The sequence below is a fragment of the Biomphalaria glabrata genome, chromosome 6 (genome assembly GCF_947242115.1).
Source record: "Biomphalaria glabrata chromosome 6, xgBioGlab47.1, whole genome shotgun sequence".
NCBI lineage: Eukaryota > Metazoa > Mollusca > Gastropoda > Planorbidae > Biomphalaria > Biomphalaria glabrata.
The window spans coordinates 11,456,866-11,483,026 of NC_074716.1; the positions used below are offsets into that span (position 1 = coordinate 11,456,866).

Here is a 26,161-nt window from a genome sequence, read left to right on the forward strand (position 1 = left end):
ATCTCAACAACGCAGTATAGTATTGCAGAAAAACTGAGAGCAGCTCATTACTTCTCCATGGCACAGACTGAAATAGCCAACAGGTTAGCACAAATCTGGCTAAGAGAAGGTTGATCAATGTTGCAGTTTGTAATTAAGAAAATGTTGGAACATGAAAAACTTATATGGTTACATGTATTTAGATGTCTAAATATATATTTCTTTCGTTTCTCACGCTTATCTTTCCTAACTTGTAATATGATATGACATTGAATGGATTATTTATTGCTTACCAAAACTGATATGTTACTATTACTTTTACCACACACACACACAAAATGTGAACCAAACTATTTCGAGTTTCAGTACATTTTGTTCATATGGTTTAAATTTTACTTACATTGAATTGTACACTTTGAGAGCATTTATTTTTTAACGTGAATTTTACAATGCTATTGTTTTTTAAAGTTAGGTTTTAATGACCCTGGATCAATAGTTCGTAACATAGAAATTGTTCTTTTCTTTTTTAGAGCCTTTTTTAATACTTTGGTGTCACTCCCTGTTGGGTGTCACCAGGTGCTAAATGCGCCTCGCGAAGCTACTGTCAAAAACTATAAATAGAATCTACCAAAGTACACCAGTAACTACACCATACCTTCATACAGAATGTATATTACAAAAAAAAAAAAAAAGGGTAAATGTTTGCACATACTCAATTTATTACAATGCATATGTTTGATTAAAGAAAAAAAACAACCTCCCAACACCAAATGATGTGCTTTAAAACATTTTTCAACTTTTTCGTTAATTTATATTACAAAAGTAAAGTTCCTCTTTCAGACCTTGCGATTTGTAGGGCAGATGATGTAAAGGTCATCTGTTTCTGTGGCTCACCATTAGCGAGGGTATCATGTGGACAGCACAACGACCAACTGTCATCTTTTTACCCAATTAATGTCAGGTACCTACAAGGGCTGGCTGGACTCATCGGTACCCTAAGTATCCCGAAATTAAAAATCACAGGATTCCAACCCGGATCCTTGGTTCCAGAAGCAAAGTACTTTACCACCCAGCCAGCACTCCATATATATACTATAGTTACATATTCTTTTGAGATATGACGAAGCCATTTTTACCTAGGCTATGTATAGGGATCTAAATGTAATGAACAATTAATTACTTTTTCACAACTGCTATAATTAGTAAAATACTTTATAACATTTTACAATATTAATATGTATAAAATGTGTAGCCTACATTTATGAATAAAAAAAAATATGATTGCATAACGAAAGGGTTTGTTTTCAGAATACCAAAAATAGCCGTTTCCACCTGCTACAGAATAATGCTGAACTTAGACATTGAAAGCGCGATAGCTTTAGCGAAACGTAGGCCTATTAAATGTTTAGTATAACACAGAGGGAACGATTTTTCCTCTTTTGGGGGGCCATTTTTGTATATAAAAAAAGTTTATCAAATTTAATTTTTTTTTTTAAATAAAAAAAAAAGATTTAAAAAACGGTTACCACTTCCAGAAACTTTTAATTATTATGCATATAACACCTTGCCCAGGGGCGGACTGGCTATACAGGCTCTTGGGCAAATGCTCGATGGGCCGGTAGGGCCACCGAAATGGCCTGATCGAAGTCATTATGGTACATATCAAGTTGTTAAAGGTTTTATAATATTCTTATTATATTATTATTATTATTTGTATAACAGGCCATCTGAGCGTCGTGTTTAAACAAATCTTTCACAGACATTGCAGTGTAATACTATTTTAATCGAACACATTTTCCGAAAATAAAATGTAGAATGTAGACAGTGCTACTAATAAGCTTAATCTTTTTAGGGCCTACATAATTGCTGATTTAAAAAGACGCTATATTGCTTATTAAGATATAGAGTTCACTGTATGCATGCATATCGATACATTATCATACTTAATGATTTTTAAGGACCGATACACCTAGAAATGGATGCCCATCACATAATAGAGAATTTGTGGGCCGAATTTTATAGAAATGCCCGGGCCCCTGACCTTGCCTACTACAAACAGGTTCCTTTATAATGCATTTAACATTGATTATATATTTGAATTTTCCGTCTATAAATGACTGGATGTTTCGACGATCAAAAAAAAAAATTCGAAGTTTATTTTACTCCTTGATGGGGAACAGAATAGAACAGACATGTCTCTGATTGACATGTTCCTGAAAGTTATCAGAGAACCTTTTAGAATTTAAACAAAGTTGTTTTTCGAATATAGGCCTATCTATGCCAACTGCCAACCTTCATCTCCTCCCACACCCCCTGCAAAAAAAAAAAAGCATTACGTCGGATTTCCAGGAAGAGCAGTAGAAGTAGCAGGGCCGGCCTTTGATAATTGGAGGCCCTAGACGAAGTGAAATTGTTGCTCCAGATGAAATTAAAAACAGCGAAAAAATTTAATTACGACATTTATTTAATTATTCTATTTTTATTTTATTTTTGGTCATGTGCGAGGCTCCCACAAACTGGAGGGACTAGGCCGCTGCCTAGTTTGCTTATGCTTAAGGCCGGCCCTGGAAGTAGGCTCTATAGCCTACTCTAAACGATCACAGCGCGACAACTTAAACCTAAGTCACTTTTAGTAACACAAACCAAACTGCAGCTGTCTGCAACGTTCACGCTACGAAATAAAGGTAACTTATCTCCCCTCATTTTGATATACCAATTACGATCAAGACGAACTCTAGCATTATTCTCTGCATTGTCTCTGTTATCTAACCAAAAGTTTGTTCCCTCTTACAAATTAGAGCTCGGACACATGCACAGGACAGCGGCGCATCAGGTACAAGTGAAAGAAGGCAATCAAATTTCGCTAAAAAGAAGGCTCGCTCCAGAACCTATCGCATTAAACATGTACATTTTGTATACATATAAAATGGCAGAGAATTATAGAGGCAGAGGAAAAATCCAGTATGTATAGGTACATGATGGCAATTAAAGCGAGAAGAACAGGCCGTCCTAGCCCAGTTCAGAGTCGGTTATTGCCCGATTGGCGTGTACTTTGAGCGATTCAGAGAGAATTATGACAAAGGACGCCGCCATTGCAGAGAGGGCGAAGAAACAATAGACCACATTTTGTGAGAATGTCGCGTCTTGCACGAGAAGGAACAAGAAGGTGAGAAAGAAAGAATTGGTCCATGTCTGGATACGAGTTATTGCAGTAGAACGGGGACAAAGAGACATTAAAACACATTGCCCAATTTCTTTCACGTGCTTTAAGGGAATAAGTCTCGTCAGTCACGACAGGAGTTTCAGATAATGTGTAGCTTATTCTCATTGAGTAAAGAATTAGTGTGCAGCACATATACCTTTGAATTAGGCTACTAAAAAGTATATATATATAAATAATTTCTACGTTTCAGACGTTACTTAAAAAATCGTACATCCTAGTACAGGTCTATTGTAGGACTGCACGGAATGGAAGCGGGAAAGGGTTAAACTTGGCAGAATTGTGACGACCAGACATCCACCCAATTTGATGGGTTAGTATGCCAGCATCGAAGGGCCGAGGTATTTTATGTTAAACAAAAAAGTTGTTTTTTTTTCTACATAGACTCTTACAGTTTACTTCGTATCAGTTCAATTATAATGAAATAAAGTTGTTAATGTGCTCTACAATCTACAATTCTGAATAGTTCAGTGATATTAAAGTTGGGAACTCATCCAATTGTTTCTTCAGTCTTTCGCTTTGTAATTGGTGCTCTGAGCGTGCAGACGATTGGGTGGAGCCTTGCTTTCTTCCGGAAGATGATTCCGACTTTTGAGGGTCGGTGCAGACAGAAACTCGACGTTTGCGAGAATAATTCACCTTTGCCTTGACAGAATGTCTCGCAGAAGGCTTGTCAACTTTTAACGTTTTCCTTGCCACTTTGTCACTGACTTTTACGCCAGATGGTAGGATCAGGGATGTGTCACTCAACTTGCGGTTAGTTTTATCAGGTAGTTGCGGAGAGTCGTTAGCCTGGCTGTTTGTTATGGGCTGGTCATTTTCAGATTTTTCACTAAGTGAAGATTCAAGGTCATCTGCACTATCATTAACATGTTGATCACTCGATCCATTAAGAACCAAGTCAGTTGAATGGCATGTCATCTTGTTTCTACCTTGAAGAATATTAGGAAGAAATAAATGAATGTGTGTCGTACGTCCGTTCCTTGGGTTAGTTTCAACTTCACACATTATGGAGTTCGCGGTCCTACTATCTTCGGGGTTTTGATTTGAAACATTTGATGGTTTACTAGATCTATCACTGACATGGTCAGGCGGCAACTTATTAGATGTGCTGGCCTCGATCTCAGACCTGGAGTTTAGCGCCTTACTTTGCGCAATCCCTTCTTTGATGTACCCATGCCTTTCTGTGCGCAGTGGTTCCAGATTTAGTACCTTGCATCTGGCGGGCTTTGGATCGGATCGATGTCTTTGTTGATTTTTTAGATCAATACTGATAGGAAGAATTATCCGCTTTATATCTTCGCTATTAGTCAGACTTGGGTGTCGGTCACGTGGTGAGCTTTCTTCTTCGCCTGCGCCTTCACTTGGCTGACTGACTTCCGGGGAGTAAAATCGCGGGTGTTCTATTTCGTCGGACATGTTGACTTTTTGCAGAAGCTCGGACGCTGCCACTAGACATTTAAACGTAGGGGACTGACTCCTGGGGTGGTAGCCATGCTTGGACGGTGACAGCGTTTTGACGACATGTTTGACTTCCGAGGATTTCGAACCTGATTTTAAAGGAGGCATTTTCGAACTTGCCGACGGACTAGTGACGTCTGAGAGAAGCATTGCGTTGGGGTGGGCTTCATGAGATGACATAGTGTCAGAGGTAAGGTGTTTAACACTCAGAAAAGTTTCTTTCGGTAGCTGTGGACATTCTCGCCCTTTCTTGTGGAGGTAGCCATTTCGAAAAGATAAGTGGCGAGTGTTTTCCCCGCCATGTTCGTTTATTCCGTTGGACTTAGTGACGTAATTTCTTCCAGGCCGGAATGTGTGTCCGGCGTGAATACGTACGTTGACGTCATTTAAAGTTCGCCAACATGTTCGTCCACTTCCTAATGACCTAACGGCCAGTGAAGGTGACGATCGTAGGATTTCAGATATCTGGTCGACTGGAACAACCAGGGAATAGCTGTAGCCTGTGTAAAGAGCGTGCCGCAAACTGTCCGAATGCTTGCCTCGAGCCTGCCAGTCAGTGGACAGACGAACTTGTCTTAGTCCGTTGGAACTGCCTCGGTTCCAATTCACGAATTCTTCGTCAGCGTTAGTCGTGGCGCGCGTGATGGGTAGCATTTTGGTACAGCGTGATGAAGTACTGACATTGTCATCGTCTATGGAAACCAGACTTGGACACAGGGGCACTCTAGACAAAGTCAATCTATGGGACCTTTTGTTGTCCGTGGGCCAACTGTCAATGTTCTGAGTCGCATTTGTATCAAGTGACTTTATGCTAGTAACTGGTACCCAATGAATGTATCGTGACAAATTTTTCTTTTTGACTTTGTTTCCTCTGAAAAAAAAAAAAGAAAGAACACATTAGTCAATTTAGTTAGAACATTTGTTTGAGGTACATCTATTTGTTGATGGGAAACTACGACCGATTTGACATCTTTCACTATATTATTGGCCTCCTTCAGTCGTAGAACGACTCTGGTTCATCTCGCGCACCTCCTCATGTGGCTGTGGAGCCCTATTTTGGAGAGACTCTCCCGTCCACAGATAGCGCAGGTTAAGGTGGCTTTTGCTTCGGTGGTAGAGGAGCTGGCCATTTTTCGTATTGTACGTTTTTCTTCCTGAGCGGAGACCCATGTTCTTTCACTGTCCATAGCTTTCTTGATCTCTGTCTCTCTCCATCTGGTGCGGTCTAGAGCTATGTCTTCCCAATGGTCAGTATTGATGTTCACTGATTTGAGGTCCCGTTTTATTACATCTATGTAACGGAGGTGGGGGCGACCAGTTTTTCTTTCACTATATATGGATATATGTATATATATATTATGTTGAGCTGACGTAAAGTTTCATTGACATATATGGGCTACACTCTAAGAATATTCGTTCTCAGCTATATCCATAAGCTTACTTATAATAGAATGATTCAGAATTCAGACAATGACAGTATGCGTGATTTAAAATAGCTTTTCTCTACAACTCGGATGAAACAAAATATATATTCATCATTTCCACACTTACTGAGCCTTGCTTGTTAAAATATTTGTCTTTTGTGATCGCGACTTTGTTTAATAAGACGCGTGTATACAAAATTAAGTCTTCTTCACACGCCACGTGGTATCAATGTCAAATTATGACAGTTTGGGCAAATATAGTCTTTCGATTCAACAGCTTCTTTCCAAAAACAATAAAGTTGACATTGAATCAATTTATTTACTAGAAGACTTTAAGACTGCTGTGACTCATTTGTTTAATGTTGATAGTAATGACACGAGACATGAACTTAAATATTTGGCATTGCTTTTGATTGGCAGCGATGCCTTTCAAATTTGTAAAGAGAATGTTTTTCGGACATTCCAACTATGACATCGATTGTTAAAACAATGTTGGCTATTCCTGTCAGAAGTACTGCCAGTGAAATGGTATTTTCAGTGTGTGCAGTGACAATGGACGATCTTAAAAAAAACAGAAATTGTTGTAAATGCTGACATTTCTCAAATGCAACATGTAGCCCTGATTGTTAAACTGACTTTCAGCTACTTAAAAGCAACTATTATCTCTGTTCAATGTCAGATCATTAGTCGTCACATTTACAGCTTCGATGTTTTGTGAACTTTGACCTGCAGCAATGTTTTTTTTAATGTTTGAAATTGCAATAGCCAGTACGTTATACCAGAGGCGTAGTGAGCAATACGTGCGCCCGGGGGCAAGGTACTTTTTGGCGCCCCCTCCTCTATTTACCATGAACATACATAGGCGCCTCTATGTGAGTGGTAGCGCCCGGGGAATGGTTCCCCTCTTGCTCCCCTCCTCACTATGCCTCTGCGTTGCACATTATTTTGTGTTTTATCTACAATTATGTCAACTTTCAAGTTCTATTGTTTTTATGGTTTTTAGCTAATAATTTAAATCGAACCTTATTACACGATCTTAGTTTTGCTATCACCAAATTTCATTACCGAACCGAACTCGAGCTTAAGATATCGAACCGAACCGAAGCTGAACAAGATGGTTCGATTTCCATCTCTACTATTTATACTGCATTCTTTCTTGAAATGTTTTTACCTATTGAATGCATCTGTTTTAAGGATTTCTAGATCTAAACCATAGACTTATATATATTACTCACTTATATATATAAACATTAAAAAGGCGATATCTTTTTACCCCTATTTTATAGTCGGCTATTCTCACACGAGAGTGTGTGGCGGAATAAATCGCTCCGCCTGCCTATAAACAGTGGCTCTCTTGACCCTTCTGTATGAATGGTTAACTCTTTCTCTCCTAAGTGACGATAACAACGTTGATTCCACCAGAATGTGGTACATAATTACGGAGAGAAAGAGTTAATATACAGAAAGCAGCTAAGACTTCTTGAACACTTTCACTAAATGTCTGCGCTCTATCATGGGTATACGTTGCCAAGTCCGCATTACAAAGAACGATGTTAGTGCGGATGCCCGTCCGCTATAGTCCGACAAAGCGTGCTCGTAATAGATTTATACAAGTGCATATCCGGATTTACTACAATGCGTCAAGCCAGCGCCTTACCCTCCACCAATATTTTCTTTAAAAAAAGAAGGAAAATGAGATTAAAATTAAAAGTGCTCAAATTTCTTTATTTGAAGTCTGCATGCTTTTAGATACAATTCTGATTAATAAGTGAATTTTTATGAACGTTTTAGAAAAAGTGTAGGGGCCTACACACAAATCCTGTCCCGAGGCCTCCGTTTACTTAAATCCGGCCCAGCGACCACGGCAGACAAGTGTTATGTCTGCATTGAAGGTGGCAAAATGTGTAGATCGCAGGCTTCGCAGCTAGGATTTCATAACAACGTGAAACACTGCACTCATCCGTAATCTGACTCGAAGAAAGGCTTTATTATTAAACTATATTATACGCTACTTTTAAAAGCGATATTTTCTTTTCTTTCTGAGTACTTGATTTGATATTAGGCTAACTGTAGCAATGACTATGCACAGACAGGACTTTCCTTATAAAAAATACAACGAATAATTTATTAACAAAGACACATTCATAAGTCGTACTCTCAAGCCTATAAATCATTCGACTACTGAAAAAAAGTGCTAAACAGTTTATATAAAAAAAACAAATATACAGGCCAGTGCGTATTGTGAACCAACCGATATCAGGTATCAATATATCGACATCAGCATGCTTTTAAGATCGAATTCTTGCAAGGAGTATTGACACTGATGCATTTATTTCTTAATATGTTTACCAGACCAACGCCAGCTTTATTTACTCATTTGTAAAAAAAACTCTCCTACTCTCTCCTATAGCCTATAACTCTCTCCTACTATCTCCTATAGCCTATAACTCTCTTCTATAGCCTATAACTCTCTCCTACTCTCTCCTATAGCCTATAACTCTCTCCTACAGCCTATAACTCTCTCCTACTCTTTCCTATAGCCTATAACTCTCACCTACTCTCTCCTATAGCCTATAACTCTCTCCTACTATCTCCTATAGCCTATAACTCTCCTATAGCCTATAAATCTCTCCTACTCTCTCCTATAGCCTATAACTCTCTCCTACAGCCTATAACTCTCTCCTATAGCCTATAAATCTCTCCTACTCTCTCCTATAGCCTATAAATCTCTCCTACTCTCTCCTACAGCCTATAACTCTCTCCTATAGCCTATAAATCTCTCCTACTCTCTCCTATAGCCTATAAATCTCTCCTACTCTCTCCTATAGCCTATAACTCTCTCCTACAGCCTATAACTCTCTCCTATAGCCTATAACTCTCTCCTACTCTCTCCTATAGCCTATAACTCTCTCCTATAGCCTATAAATCTCTCCTACTCTCTCCTATAGCCTATAACTCTCTCCTACTCTCTCCTATAGCCTATAACTCTCTCCTACTCTCTCCTATAGCCTATAACTCTCTCCTACTCTCTCCTACAGCCTATAACTCTCTCCTACTCTCTCCTATAGCCTATAACTCTCTCCTACTCTCTCCTATAGCCTATAACTCTCTCCTACTCTCTCCTATAGCCTATAACTCTCTCCTACTCTCTCCTATAGCCTATAAATCTCTCCTACTCTCTCCTATAGCCTATAACTCTCTCCTACTCTCTCCTACAGCCTATAACTCTCTCCTACAGCCTATAACTCTCTCCTACAGCCTATAACTCTCTCCTATAGCCTATAACTCTCCTATAGCCTATAAATCTCTCCTACTCTCTCCTATAGCCTATAACTCTCTCCTACTCTCTCCTATAGCCTATAACTCTCCTATAGCCTATAAATCTCTCCTACTCTCTCCTATAGCCTATAACTCTCTCCTACAGCCTATAACTCTCTCCTACTCTCTCCTATAGCCTATAACTCTTTCCTATAGCCTATAACTCTCACCTACTCTCTCCTATAGCCTATAACTCTCTCCTACTATCTCCTATAGCCTATAACTCTCTCCTACTATCTCCTATAGCCTATAACTCTCCTATAGCCTATAACTTTCTCCTATAGCCTATAACTCTCTCCTACTCTCTCCTATAGCCTATAACTCTCTCCTATAGCCTATAACTCTTTCCTATAGCCTATAAATCTCTCCTACTCTCTCCTATAGCCTATAACTCTCTCCTACTCTCTCCTATAGCCTATAACTCTCTCCTACTATCTCCTATAGCCTATAGCTCTCCTATAGCCTATAAATCTCTCCTACTCTCTCCTATAGCCTATAACTCTCTCCTACAGCCTATAACTCTCTCCTACAGCCTATAACTCTCTCCTACTCTCTCCTATAGCCTATAACTCTCTCCTATTATCTCCTATAGCCTATAACTCTCCTATAGCCTATAACTCTCTCCTATAGCCTATAACTCTCACATACTCTCTCCTATAGCCTATAACTCTCTCCTACAGCCTATAACTCTCACATACTCTCTCCTATAGCCTATAACTCTCTCCTACAGCCTATAACTCTCTCCTATAGCCTATAACTCTCTCCTACTCTCTCCTATAGCCTATAACTCTCTCCTACAGCCTATAACTCTCACATACTCTCTCCTATAGCCTATAACTCTCTCCTATAGCCTATAACTCTCTCCTACTCTCTCCTATAGCCTATAACTCTCTCCTACAGCCTATAACTCTCACCTACTCTCTCATATAGCCTATAACTCTCTCCTACTCTAGCCTATAACTCTCTCATATAGTCTTTAACTCTCTCCTACTCTCTCCTATAGCCTATAACTCTCTCCTACTCTATCCTATAGCCTATAACTCTCTCCTACTCTCCTATAACCTATAACTATATCCTACTCTCTCTTATAGCCTCTAACTCTCATCTACTCTCTCCTATAGCCTATAACTCTCTCCTATAGCCACTGTGACAATAGTTTGTCGAATAAACCAAAGTTTATTAAGGAAAAACAACAACTACTGTACACATTGTTAGTGCTGTTAAATCATTGTTTTAGGTCTACATGTTTTGGATGGTCCTGCAGATTTGAACATTATTACATCCTAACCCAAACCTCCTGCAGGGACTGTGGGTGATGGCCTCGGGCAGGTTCGAACCCGGGATCACCGAGACATTTGAAGGACAGTTCAGAGCTCATATAAGATATTATGTACATCTTCATGGCTAAATAAAAATTTATCTGAACTTATTAAATAGTTAATTTAATTAGTAACACATTATTTCATAGTACAATATATGATGGTTGAACAAACACCTCTATGTGATATAAACATCAGGTATGATAAGAGAGCATAATATGAAGTCAGAATTTCCATTAGATATGATGAAATATTAGTTGTATATTGAACAATCACTTACTATCATGTCAAATAAGATTTATTAACGCACACAAATAATATTATTTTTATATCACCCAGAAAAGATGTTAACTCCCTTTAGTACTGATTTAAAACTAGTCGGCGCTCCAGGCAGCAGACGATAGTACACTTGGAGAAGGAGGGTATGACGGGAAGGGGGAATGGAAATGTACTCATATATTCGCAACGATGAAAAAACAGGAGTGGTTGTCCCCCTTCTCTTTTGTTGTTGTTGCTATCCTCGTTTTCCCGCAGCCGATTTCTGGTCGCAGTGCATCGATTCATTGATTGCGGTACACATCAAAGCATGGTACTCACTTTCAACGGTAATAAAATCAAATGTAAAGCCGTTTGATGACAAGCACGTTTTGCTGAGCGCTGGACCTGGGGACACCGGAAGTGTTCCAACGACTTCCTTTAGAGGTGTAACATCCTTGACTAGTATTAGATTGTATTCAGAGAGACAATCAGAGAAAGGAAAGTCATTAAAAGATATAGATCTACATTGTTTGAGATACACACTAGCACCGTTGTTTTTTTTTTTTTTTCTAAATAAGCTTGATCTGACAGAAAATCCTCTAGTGAAATTGACTTAGGTAGAATCTAATTCTGTTATGAGTCGAGGACCGTCGCATTGCACATAGACATCAGGTTTTCTAACGCCTTGAGGGGTTACATTTAATGCATATGACAGTGGGGATCGCCTTTTTTCGACCCAGGGGCAACTACCACTTCTCAAGGGGTTTATAACCGTTAAAAAATGGAACCGAGCCTTAATGCTTTATCGTTGACAAAAGGCTCGAATAGCACTGTGTTAGGGACCCGATATGGTCTGCTGGCCGTAGTTTTGGCATCATTGGTTTGAAACATTACAGTCAAAACGTAACACCTAGATTCATGTCTAACAGAATACGCTACTTGTTTCGAAATGTTATGTAATAAAAACACATAGGCCTACATATTTTCGTCATTATATAAATGAGCCAGCCGATTTATCCAGAGAAAGCCTAGACCTATGTAGGCCAACTAGATGTGTTCAAATCTTAAACTAAAAGGAACCATTAGATCAGCGTTTCTCAAACTATGCCCCCCCCCCCAAAAAAAAAAAAAAAGGGAAGCAGCGAAGTCATGACGTCAGAGGGAAGTCCAAAACTAACCCAAAGTCACAAGATAAAGTACAACAGCATGTTTCAAAGTCACAAGATAAAGTACAACAGCGTGTTTCAAAGTCACAAGATAAAGTACAACAGCAAGTTTCAAAGTCACAAGATGAAGTACAACAGCATGTTTCAAAGTCACAAGATAAAGTACAACAGCATGTTTCAAAGTCACAAGATAAAGTACAACAGCATGTTTCAAAGTCACAAGATAAAGTACAACAGCATGTTTCAAAGTCACAAGATAAAGTACAACAGCATGTTTCAAAGTCACAAGATAAAGTACAACAGCATGTTTCAAAGTCACAAGATAAAGTACAACAGCATGTTTCAAAGTCACAAGATAAAGTACAACAGCCTGTTTCAAAGTCACAAGATAAAGTACAACAGCATGTTTCAAAGTCACAAGATAAAGTACAACAGCATGTTTCAAAGTCACAAGATAAAGTACAACAGCATGTTTCAAAGATACCAAACAAAAAAAAAACAACTACCAATTAACTAATTGGTTACTTTTTTAAATTGATTCTTGTGTTGTCAGGTAAAAGAAATGATCGTGCAAAGTTTCAGCTTGATCCGAGATTGGGTGTCGGAGAAGCAAACCAGACAGACAGACAGACAGAGTGAGTTGATACAATCTTTGTAAAAAAAGATCACTGTATAATTAAACGACCATACAAGAAGTAACTTAGTAACTTAAATGTTTACAGTACAAATAAAGCCACGCACCGTCACATTGAAGTTGAAGTCAAATAAACTTCACCAACTGTAACAATATTAGTACGTACCATGTCTCACTTGAGTGTCACAAAATTGTCTACTGACCGACACCTCTGACCATACAAAAGTATCAGCTGACGCTTCTGACTAAACAATTAGATCTGCTTCGGTGGTAAGGTCAAGCTGTGTTTGCTTCTCAGTCAAATAAAAAAAAACGTCTTAAATCATAGTGGCACCATTCCAGGGCTGTTTAAACATTTGTATGTTTGTGGAAGTCACCCAACCCCCTCGGCTCCTCATCCCCCCTTCTCACCCCGTAATGAATCCTATTTGTTTTAGAAGTTTTCTTATCGACTACAATGTACATGAGTTGATTAAACTCCATTGATTTATAGAACCACCAAGACACGAGCTTAGCGTAGGTTCCCTAGACTGGAATACTCTTATTGACTTAAGCGACTGTAATCTACAGGACTTCAATAATCTTCTAAATCTATCAAATAAGATAAAAGAGACAATAGAGACTAAAATAAAAGCAAACAAGTATTTATCTCTTCCGTTTGTGCGTGTGTGAAACGTTCAGAAATAGTCATTTATCAAAGCACAGAAATTATTTTTAAAAAGAGTTTCGTTATTTTGATTAAAATTTAGAAGGAAAGAGGATGCTGATTGGGTCAATGTCAGAATGTTTTAGGATTCATTTAAATGGTACGTTAGCTCATTATCATTAAAAAAAATTAAAATGCAAAGAAATTATAGGCAGCGGCGAATTTCAATGTCAGATTTGGCCCTGGGTGAGGTAAAAGGTAAGGTTCCCTTTTCAGACCTTGCGATCTATGGGGCAAATGATGTAAAGGTCATCTGTTTCTGTGGCCCACGGTTAACAAGGGTGTCATGTGGCCAGCGCAACGACCAACAGCCTTTACTTTTCCATAACTAACGTCAGGTACCTATTAGAGCTGGGTGGACTCAGGGGCACCATCCTAAAATCCCCTAATTCAAAATCCTTCTCTTCACCGAGATTCGAACCCAGGACCCCAGGTTCGGAAGCCAAGCGCTTTACCACTCAGCCATCGCGCCTCCTGGTTTTGGCCCTGGGTGCTTCTTAACTCTTTAACCTCCACCACCAGCTCGATACAGGTAATTCTCGACAACACTGATATGTAACAGAGATCTCAGGAGCAAGGTAGACCCAAAATGGTAATTATAAAAAAATGTGTCCAGAGAAATGTTAGCCAATACTAAGAGTCTAAAAGTGATGGATCGGATGGCCCAAGGGAAAGGGACCAAGGCGATTAGTTGTTAACAAATCTTAAGGGCTTAAATACATAATTTTAACTCAAGGACTGTGTTAGACCTTAACACGTAGAATTATACCGAGACAATGAATTTTTCAGACAGCTATAAACTGCAGATAATTCTTACCTGCGATTATCAACAACGCTTCAAGTTATGGCCCTTGCGTTTATTTCTTTTCTGTTGGGTTTGGGAGAAACTCTATTTGTATACAGAACGAACTAAAGCAAGTCTTTGCAAATTTACAGCCGCGAACGTTTTTATATGGATTATAACAGGTCATTATTATTAGGGAATAAAAGCAGTACGTAATCGTCAGAGATGACACGCAATACACACACGCTTGCTGTTTTTTTTTTCTTACCAACTCTTGATTAAAACTTGAGAATTTTTTAGTAGGCTTGTAAAAAAAACCTCTATTGGTAGGTTATATTAAACAGATAGAAATATTCAATATTTAAATTGAATTCCATACACCCAACAAGCGAAATAATTTTTGATGATAGTCTAAAAGCAGATGCGGGCTGGCTATATGGGCATTCGGGTAAATGTCCGATGGACCGGTACACAAATGGGCCGTTAGAACCAAAGTAAACATCTTTTTTTGAAATAACGTCAGTATTTTATAAGATAATGGCCGCATGGATGCCACTAGGGCGCGTATTGTTACAGCTTTGATAGTATTGTCTTACAACAGGAGCCTCTCTGAGCGACGTATTTAAAAAAAAATATTTTTCAGACTCTTCTAGGGCCAATTAATTTAATCTAGCTAATTTCCCGAAATTATGTAATAGTCTACATCCGTAGCGTAGACAGAGCTACTGAAAAGCTTCATCCTTTTAGGGCCTACACACATTGCGATTAAAAAGCAAGTTAGGTCTAAATTCTCTATAACGATATAGTGTTCACTGTATGCATATGTACAGCTATCGATACATTATCGAACATAACATAATGATTTTGAGGACAGGCAGACCTAGAACTGAATGTCCATCATATAGATCTAGATTTGATATAAAACGTATGGGTCGGATGGTATGGAAATGCACGGGCCGATTCTGACACCCAGTTCGCCCCTGTCTTAAAGACACCCTTCACAAAAATCGCTGATGATGACGGCTTTTCTTGTCCTGCTCTGGAAACTTTTAAATATCTTGGTACTGTCTTAGACAATAAATTAAATTTTGCTGCAAATACTGAAGGCAAAAAGGTGCAACAAAAATTACGATTAATAAGACAAATATCCTCCTTTAATGTTAGCGAAAAGGCTTGGCAATGTTTTACCTTGCTCACATCTGCAGTATTTTAAGTTTCAATACCAATGCCAAATATGGAAATCTGAACATTAAAAAATATAAATAAACTTCATAAAATCCAAAATGCTGCTGGTAAGGTCATTGATAAAAATAAACAAGCCCCACTGAGGCAACTGTTTGAGAGAAACATTCATTAGAAAGCTAAAAAGAATTTAGAAATAACAAATCCTCTTGGCCAGGATTTTGTGATTTTACCATCACAAAGGAGATAGAAAACACTGATTATAGACAGACACAAAACCTCATTTGTTTCCATGGAAATCAAATCATTAAATACACTTCAACTATCTGATACAAGCATTTTACATGTAACTTTTGAGTGAATCTGGTGTGAATGTATATTTTGTTTTCTATAGTTATTTATGTATTGTTGGGTGTAATGCAAAAATTGAAAGACAAAGCTCCTTAAGGATAATAAAGATTATTCTTAATATTAAGAATAACGCATGCACTTACAATAAAACTAGATCTATGTCTATGTTCAAAACAAATTCCAAGTTTCGGACTCCGTTGATCGTAAGGTCATAGATGCACCACCATTTTAAAAATAGGTCTGTGAGGTGCACATTAGTTTTGCATCTATTTTTGAAAAAAAAGGCACTTTTAATCCTCTGAAACATGAATATAAAATTACATCTTTTGGAAATTAAATGACAAAATTTTAAAATGAAAAACAGACGACAACGTTTTATTATAAATCAAGACACACACACACACACACAAACATAACGACAATTCTATTTAGCAATACACATACTTAGACACTATAAAAATGATTTTTAAAAACACTGGTATATAAACCCCAGATTGCGAAACACTGGTATTATAAACCACGAAACACTGGTATATAAACCACAGATTGCAAAACACTGGTATATAAACCACAGATTGCAAAACACTGGTATATTAAACACAAACACGAAACACTGGTATGTAAACCACAGAATTTGAAACACTGGTATATAAACAACAGAATTTGAAACACTGGTATATAAACCACAGAATTTGAAACACTGGTATATAAACAACAGAATTTGAAACACTGGTATATAAACCACAGAATTTGAAACACTGGTATATAAACAACAGAATTTGAAACACTGGTATATAAACCACAGAATTTGAAACACTGGTATATAAACCACAAACACGAAACACTGGTATGTAAACCACAGAATTTGAAACACTGGTATATAAACCACAGAATTTGAAACACTGGTATTTAAACCACAGAATGCGAAACACTGGTATATAAACCACGAAACACTGGTATATAAACAACAGATTGCGAAACACTGGTATATAAACCACAGAATGCGAAACACTGGTATATAACCACAGATTGCGAAACACTGGTATATAAACCACAGATTGCGAAACACTGGTATATAAACCACAGATTGCAAAACACTGGTATATAAACCACAGATTGCAAAACACTGGTATATAACCACAGATTGCAAAACACTGGTATATAAACCACAGATTGCAAAACACTGGTATATAAACCACAGATTGCAAAACACTGGTATATAAACCACAGATTGCAAAACACTGGTATATAACCACAGATTGCAAAACAGACACACAAACACACAGAACACAGATTCACAGATTTAGAGACACTGGTCTAAACTTAAGTGTTTACACACATGGAACGGACCGAGTTTTAATTTCTCTTAAATGTTAAATCGAAGCCTATCCCACAACTCACAACAACAAACAACCTTGATGCAAATGTATTTAAATGCTGCAGTGTTTGGAGTGCAAACATTTCAATGTTTCTTTAAATCTGAGACGATGAAATGAAAACATCAATAGATCAATCCCTGGTTCGTTCAATTATTTCTGATTAAATTTTTTTTTTATACTGGCCTAGAGAGGAGGATCCTAGCTATGAAACTAAGATGCTACAGAAAGATCCTAGCTATGAAACTAAGATGCTACAGAAAGATCCTAGCTATGAAACTAAGATGCTACAGAAAGATACTAGCTATGAAACTAAGATGCTACAGAAAGATACTAGCTATGAAACTAAGATGCTACAGAAAGATCCTAGCTGTGAAACTAAGATGCTACAGAAAGATCCTAGCTATGAAACTAAGATGCTACAGAAAGATCCTAGCTATGAAACTAAGATGCTACAGAAAGATCCTAGCTATGAAACTAAGATGCTACAGAAAGATCCTAGCTATGAAACTAAGATGCTACAGAAAGATCCTAGCTATGAAACTAAGATGCTACAGAAAAATCCTAGCTATGAAACTAAGATGCTACAGAAAAATCCTAGCTATGAAACTAAGATGCTACAGAAAAATCCTAGCTATGAAACTAAGATGCTGCAGAAAAATCCTAGCTATGAAACTAAGATACTACAAAAAGATCTCAGGTATCACTTACAAAGAACGCATCACAAATGAAGAGATTAGAAATAGAATGAATACAGCAATTGGGCCATAGGATGACCTGCTAACTACTGTCAAAAAAAACGCATACTTAAACACTATGGCCACATTACAAGGTCCTCAGGGCTCGCAAAGACCTTCCTTCAGGGAACAGTACCAGGAAAAAGAAGAAGAGCCTGACTGAGAAAGCGTTGGGAAGACAATATGGACTGGCCTGTCATTGAATCAAAGTTTATCTAAGACAAAAGACTGAGAGGAATGAAGAAAGACGTTCAACAGATCTTGTGTGGTGCCCCAACGGTTTAACAGACTAAGGGAAGTTGAAGTTGAAGGTGTGACCTCCGATTCGTCCACTGTTTTAATTTAATTTAATAATAATAATAATAATAATTAGTTTCTCTCTAACGAAGCTCAACCCTGGCAGCCAGAAAATGAATATTAGTTCGTTTTTTTAACATACGGTAATAATAATAATCATCTTTATTTTACGCAAGGAAATTTGTTTTACAGTTGTGCATTACACAGCCAAATAAAAACTAAAGTATTGAATCCATTGACAGTAACTGTTCCTCGCAAGAGATGTGTAGTGAGACGTCAGCTCTTTTTAACCAAATTATAGACAAGTCTATAGACGGTTAAGAAATGATTTGGGTTCCACATCGACTTCGTCTAAATTGTAAAATATACTTTATTCAGTCAAAGGAGAGTCTACTTACTATTTGAAAGAATCAAAAGACTTTGTCTGACAGACATACACCAGACGTTAACTTCATTAACAATCATCTCAGCTTTTCATTCAGACAAAATGTTTGAGCTTCAGTGAATGCATTCAAGCGTACAGTTAAGTCACGTGATTATAAGAGCAGTAACGAAAAATGCTACTTTGTAAAACTCCCTTCGCTATTCTGTTCGAATAATCGATTTACAGAGACAGTCTATTAAATAAAATGTTCATTGAAAATTAAAATAGAAAATATTACTTGTTGTGTTAGTCTTATTATAGCTGCTAAAACAAAACGGGCACATATAAATTTAAATTCGGTAATAAAAAGAAACAAACCTAAAAAAGAAAATGAATCTGTGACACGATTGTTCATTTCCCTGCTGTTCACGTAGTCAGAGGACATGGTGGCTGAGTGGTACAGGGCTTGGCTTCCGAACATAAGGGTTAAGGGTTTGGATCACACTGAGGACGGGAATTTTTTGGTCGCCCCTGAGGACACCCAACTCTTAACGGTAACTGAATTTAGTAGGGGAAAGTAAAGGCGTTGGTCGTTGTGCTGGCCACTTGACATCAAGCTCAATGATTAACCTTTGGCCCTATAAAAAAAAGACATTTACATAGACTTCAAGACTTCAAGGTATTGAAGAGGTTTTTTTTCCCCCCTTAAAATCACCATTGGGTCACAGTAAAACCGTAGAAACTAGATTTTCCTTAACACCAGAAACTTGAATAATTTCCATTAGAACGAAATGTGAACACCTAGGAATAGTATTGAATAATGATAAACATCTAGATTATGTAAGACCTTAGACGTATATTTATTAAAAGTAAGTAGGCCTATATAGATTTTAGCTTACTATAAGAAGAGAAACATTAAAAAAAAAAACATTTACCATAGAACACCGTAAACACAAAATAAAGCGTGTACACATGTATCAACACACACAGAGTCCTGTGAGACCACAATGTAACATATATGGGATCAAAGAATAACTCAGCCTGTCGATGACATGTCTCAATAAAAACAATCACACTTCTGACTGTATTCAAGTGGGGCTAACTCTTTAGGTCTCTAGTGCCAGGGGGAAATAATTGTTACAACCAGTGCAATATGCCTATGAATACTGGAGCTTGTGGGTTCAGCTAAAGTAACGTATCTGATAGACCTTTGACATTTGTGGTGGCATGTGGTTGTGGCATGTGGTGTTCGACCACAAGCTAATCCTGAGCAGGATTTAAGTCAAAGGAAGCACTGGACAAGAGGTTTTTGTGGAGGTCCCAACACTCTTTTGAAGACCTTATTTTAATTGATCTAAAAATTTAAATGGCAGGGTAAACACATCATATGACTAAAGTATTTGTATAATCAATCTCGATTTGCTTACAAAGCTTATATCAACTCACTCTGTCTATCTGGGAAAAAGTTTGTAGGCCTACACGTTATTTCTCCCACGCACATTATCGGATCAAGTTGAAACTTTGCACAATTATTCATTTGCATAGACAAGACACTAATTATTGGTAATGCATTATTTTGTTTGATATCGAATAAGGGAACAAAATTCTTCATTATTGAAATATATAGCTGCAATCGTGGAGTTCTTTCCCTTAATATTTTTAATCATGATTTTTTTAAAAGTTGTACTTGTTTTTAACTTTTAGCTTGTGGACGCCCTCTTAGATGGTGAGGCCTTGGTGGCTTCACTATCTACACTGACTTAAGTCCGGCCCTGGGTTTAGTCATGGACACGCACACATACGTTTGTCCATCTATTTATTTCAAGACACTCCAATGACAAAGCTAATGTTTTAGAATTATAATAGTAATAGTAATAATAGTAGAAGAATGTCTATGACAAGGTTTAAAATGGTCAGATCTGTTTGTATCACTGAATGTATTGAATCACTACCTGACTATTAAGCGTCTACACAGACCAACAGTGGGATGGCTGAGATGAACTGAATGTATTGAATCACTACCTGACTATTAAGCGTCTACACAGACCAACAGTGGGATGGCTGAGATGAACTGAATGCGATCACGAGTGAGGGGTTATAGTGAATGAATCATTTCGAAGGTTAAATGACTATTCCATTAACAGACACATTTCATCAGGTACAAACTAGGTCCATTGTACATTTTTTAAAATATCATTTTTTTAAAAATATTTTCAACATTAGATCTATTAGCAGTGGCGTATCGTGGGGTGGGGAGCCACCTCGGGTGACAGAGCGAAGGGGGCGCCAACATGAGCATTAACATTACATAAATTATCATATATTTCAGTTGCTGCAGATTGCTAGTTCTTGCCTTAGTTAAAATTTATATATTAGTTTTGTATTGTCAAGTGGTAACTGTTTTTATGTAAATTTAGATTGCATACACTATTTTTGTTTCCGGCCCGGACTCCTGGCACCCTGTGTACGCCAATGCCTATAAGACATGATTGATAAAAAAAAATTGCTCAATGTTAGAAAAGATTTATGATTTTAATATTATTGAGGGCCTGGCTGATCTACACTGTGGAAAAATAGCTCACCAAGCAAGATTATTATATCGTCAGATGTCATGCAATTTATGGACTGTCGGCACTACTATCAGATACAAATTTCGTACTGTCAGATATAAACTTCGTACTGTCAGATACAAACTTCGTACTGTCAGATACAAACTTCGTACTGTCAGATATAAACTTCGTACTGTCAGATATAAACTTCGTACTGTCAGATATAAACTTCGTACTGTCAGATACAAACTTCGTACTGTCAGATATAAACTTCGTACTGTCAGATATAAACTTCGTACTGTCAGATATAAACTTCGTACTGTCAGATACAAACTTCGTACTGTCAGATACAAACTTCGTACTGTCAGATACAAACTTCGTACTGTCAGATATAAACTTCGTACTGTCAGATATAAACTTCGTACTGTCAGATACAAACTTCGTACTGTCAGATACAAACTTCGTACTGTCAGATATAAACTTCGTACTGTCAGATATAAACTTCGTACTGTCAGATATAAACTTCGTACTGTCAGATACAAACTTCGTACTGTCAGATACAAACTTCGTACTGTCAGATATAAACTTCGTACTGTCAGATACAAACTTCGTACTGTCAGATATAAACTTCGTACTGTCAGATATAAACTTCGTACTGTCAGATACAAACTTCGTACTGTCAGATATAAACTTCGTACTGTCAGAAATAAACTTCGTACTGTCAGATATAAACTTCGTACTGTCAGATATAAACTTCGTACTGTCAGATACAAACTTCGTACTGTCAGATACAAACTTCGTACTGTCAGATACAAACTTCGTACTGTCAGATATAAACTTCGTACTGTCAGATACAAACTTCGTACTGTCAGATATAAACTTCGTACTGTCAGATTCTTTTTATTTTTGCTTGTTAAGCGTAGTGGTTTAATCAGTCATGAATGAAGATATGGTGCTTGCATCTGTTTGGGCATGTGTTCTTTCCTTTCATTTTTAGAGGAAAACTGGCACCTAGATAAATTCAGAAGCTGCAGACGTCAGTTTCATAGTTTACTAGTTTAGGACCACCTTGACTCTGTATTCAGTTTCATAGTTTACTAGTTTAGGACCACCTTGACTCTGTATTCAGTTTCATAGTTTACTAGTTTAGGACCACCTTGACTCTGTATTCAGTTTCATAGTTTACTAGTTTAGGACCACCTTGACTCTGTATTCAGTTTCATAGTTTACTAGTTTAAGACCACCTTGACTCTGTATTGTATCGAAACTCTTCTTTCAGAAAGAGCTTTACTTTAATTAGCTGTATTCGAAAATATATATACTCGCTGTCTCGATAATCTAAGCTCTAAATATGCCCACCAAGGAAACGTCAACAGAACCTTGTACTATAAGGAGATTACACAAGTCTACAGCGGCTTTAACTGTCATTACAAGTCAAGTCATAAACTACTTGAGATCGACCAAGTTTTTATTTCATGACAGAAGGCATACACACACATCTACTACCGTATAAATATTTATAGAAGTATTTATGTCAGTCTAAATCTCAGTGTATACGCGGGGGACTTGGTTCCGTATAGACATATAAAATATAAGATATGAACTTTTAGGTTGGCACAACAGAAAACTGACCCCTGAGTTTAGATTAGTAATCGGTAGTGAATACAACTATCGCTAAATAGTCTTATATGTTTATTGAGATTCGCAAAAAGTTTCGAAGTCTTGTTTGCCTGATTTTAAATTACGTGTTTGACAAGTGAGCTGATGATTAGAGTCAATGCTATTATGGCCCCTGTTTCAATAATGAAATGTTACAGACAACTCCACATGTGCGCAAGTGATACGTTTGTTAGGACAATCACACGAAATATCACGAAGCAAGGGAGATAAGCGGTAAGCACGAACGTGTTTACGTCCCTTCTACAAAGGTTAATCTCGATATTTTTGCGCTAGAAAAGATATCATTAACAGCGTCAATAGAGTGCCCCCTACGCTCAAACGGGTTCAATCTTACGTATTAAATAGACCGATATAATTAGACTATAGATATTATTAATTAGCTCAATGATAAACTTTTAATTTCGGGATCTTTGGGCCCCTCTGAGTCCATCCAGCTCTAATGGGTATCTGACATTAGTCGGGGAAAAGTAAAGGCGGTTGGTCGTTGTGCTGGCAACATGACACCCTCGTTAACCGTAGCCCACAGAAACATCATCTGCCATATAGACCACAAGGTCTGAAAGGGAAATATTTTTTTTTTTACAATGATAAACTAAAGCTGAACTTTTATATGCTCACCTGAACTTTTATAATTTCAATAATTTTGACTATGAAGTAGCCTATAATATAAAATCGGCTTCCATACTACATAATACATAACCTATACACAATATGTGGAACATCAAAAATTTGTTAATGTTTAGGTAGGCACTGATAATCAGTTTACACTTACTGTGCAGTACAATACGACTACTCTCATTTTGCTAAATTAAAAGAGGCGGCCTAAAGAAGTGGCGAGTGGGGCAACCACTCCAGGCCACGCGACTTAGAGGGACCCACGATAAAGAGAATATTTTGTCACAATCAACCCATCGTACCCATTCGTGGCCCCTATCTGACACTGGTCAAGAGCCCCGCGCGTACTGCTACGCTGCGAATGCTAAGCGTGTAATTTAAAACGTCATCATTGATATTCTTAAAAGTTTCAATGAACCTCTTTATTAAAGTATTATGTTTCTGCCATCAACAGAGTATTTTCCCTTTCTTTCCCCACCCACACATCGGATATAATTTATTACGACCTATATCAAATCAAAGTTTGGACTTAATAATACAGGCGATGTCTTCGATTCCGAAGATTATGAGTGAGTGTAGTGTATCACATGACTATGCAAACCCAGTTGATGGCTGCCTGGTCGTGCCGTTTGCGCGCTGGACTGTCGTTCAGATTTATCGATGGTCCCGGGTTCAAACCCTACCCCCTTCCATCCCCCGTCGTCCTGCGGGAGGGTTGGACTAGGAAATAATTATCTTCAACTCTGAAGGAACATCCGAAACATGTAAAACAAACAAACAAACAAACAAACAAACAAACAAACAAACAAACAAAAATATGTAGGTCGCAGCGTAGTCACGTGAAATACTGCACTCCTCCTTCGGACTTACAAACATTATTATTATTATAATTATTATTATTATGTTAGAAACGAACGAGTAGTCATTCTCTGGCACTGCCGGGGTCGAGTTTCGTTAAAGAGAAACAAAATTCAATGTAGTCTCCGTCAGTGTCCACTGAAGAAGTATCTGGTGATGTGGCAGGTCTGCAGCAGTGCCGCCCTCTGACAGGCAACGAGAACGTTCCATGGAATGTTAAGGGCCTTGAAGGTATTATTATTATTATTATCATCATTATTAAGTAAAAAATGACCGTGGAATAAAATTGTGCTATTCTCGACTTCTCTATTTTATTCATCTCCAAATTGAAATGCTTCTATAAGCGTTCGATGCCAAATACTGGCTTCTTTGGATAAATAGTCTCTAACGCTAATAACGCTAATCCGACCATGTCTCTAAACACTTTTATTTCTCCTTATATCGAAATAAAAAATATAAAAGAAAAAGATACCTTACATTGTTTGTTTGGTCTGACTATCAAGTTCAGAGCGAGCAGAACATTGTCTCTTTGGTGTGAGGTCTGACGACCTATCCATGGTTAAGATCTTAAGGTGACCAGGTCCAGCCAAGTTCTCGTTTTTTTTTATATAAGCTCATGTGTGTCAAGTAGATCATCATAGCACAAGGTAGACCGCTTCTCACCCTCCACAAATGTTAGGTTTCTTCAAGCAAGGGGCGCAAAGCTGAAAGAGGAAGGGGGTGGGGTAAGGTGGAGTGTACCATAATTAAGGTGCTACCCAGTCATCGGCAGTTCCTGATAGTCTCGACTGTTACATATTTGCCAACTTTAATATATGTCCTAAAAGAGGTGGGGGGTCTGTATACCTTTACAATGTAACAATTGTTTCGTTAGGTCGGTCATAACCCTCTGTTTATTGTTACTGACATAGTTCGATCTGTTAGTGTGTGTGTGTGTGTGTGTGTCTTCTCCCACTTTCACTGAGTGCCTTCCCCTTAACCCTGTACTTAACCCATGACAATAAAATAAATAGTTTTAAATTTCCGCAACTTTTCTCTACCTGAAACTTGAAACTGTGGTACACTTCCCCAAACCTGAGCATTTATTATTTATATCACTGTGTTTTTTTTCCCAAGTACACACTGCTCAAATAACATAGAAGTTGGTCGTAACCATCGACATATGGGTGGTTGGCCATGAACATACATATATGAATGATTTGGACATATTCACCTCTACATAGATGGTTTACCGAAAAAAAAAAACAATAAATATATTAGCCGTAATCAATAACAGGTGGTTAGCGTTAACTATAAATATATAGATAGTTGGTCTAAGCTATAAATATGAAGGTTGTTGGCCATTAACACAATTATATAGATGGTCGATCAAAATAATAAATATATAGGTCGTTAGAAATAAACAAATATATAGTAGATCTAGGTATGGGTAGTTGGGCATAATCATAAACCTATAATAATAAGGCTTGTCTTCGAGTCCGAAGATTATAATGAGGAATTCAGTATTTCCCGTGGCTGCTCAGCCCCAGCTGTGACCTACATATTTTGCTACATCCAGGGCAAGCATAACCATTGTCTGCCGGTGGTCGCTAAAGATTTTCTTTTCACCGTCTACGTCTGTCCTCGGGAACGGATTTTCTTTTGGTAATGTCCGGGACGGACAGTAGCGACTTAGAAAAGTCGAGTAGTAATTTCAGTTAACTTTTGGGCAGTTGATGCCAGTGGTCTTTTTGAGACATGTATTTCTAGTAGTTAACCTGTATTATTCTGTACAGTGTTACCCGCTGAGATGCGGACGTGATTTGTAATCTACTCTGGAGAGTTTAACTTGTATTACTATCAAGGAGTGCAGTATTATTATTACTGCTGTCAAATAAACTTTA

At 37.7% G+C, this 26,161-nt stretch overlaps 1 protein-coding gene across 3 annotated transcripts; it reads right to left on the bottom strand.

The window, feature by feature from the left end:
* Positions 1-674: 674 nt before the first annotated feature.
* On the bottom strand, positions 675-24,977 carry LOC106071440 (uncharacterized). 3 transcript variants are annotated; one of them, XM_013231548.2, is made up of 2 exons: positions 24,756-24,977; positions 675-5,531 (listed from the first exon to the last, which is right to left on the bottom strand). In XM_013231548.2, exons 1-2 carry the CDS (start codon positions 24,833-24,835, stop codon positions 3,650-3,652), a joined length of 1,962 nt encoding a protein of 653 aa, XP_013087002.2. In that variant the 5' UTR covers positions 24,836-24,977; the 3' UTR covers positions 675-3,649. The 3 variants fall into 3 exon arrangements, with proteins under 3 accessions (XP_013087002.2, XP_055888622.1, XP_055888623.1); XM_056032647.1 differs by lacking the exon at positions 24,756-24,977 and adding an exon at positions 19,512-19,647; XM_056032648.1 differs by lacking the exon at positions 24,756-24,977 and adding an exon at positions 18,611-18,682.
* Positions 24,978-26,161: the final 1,184 nt, after the last annotated feature.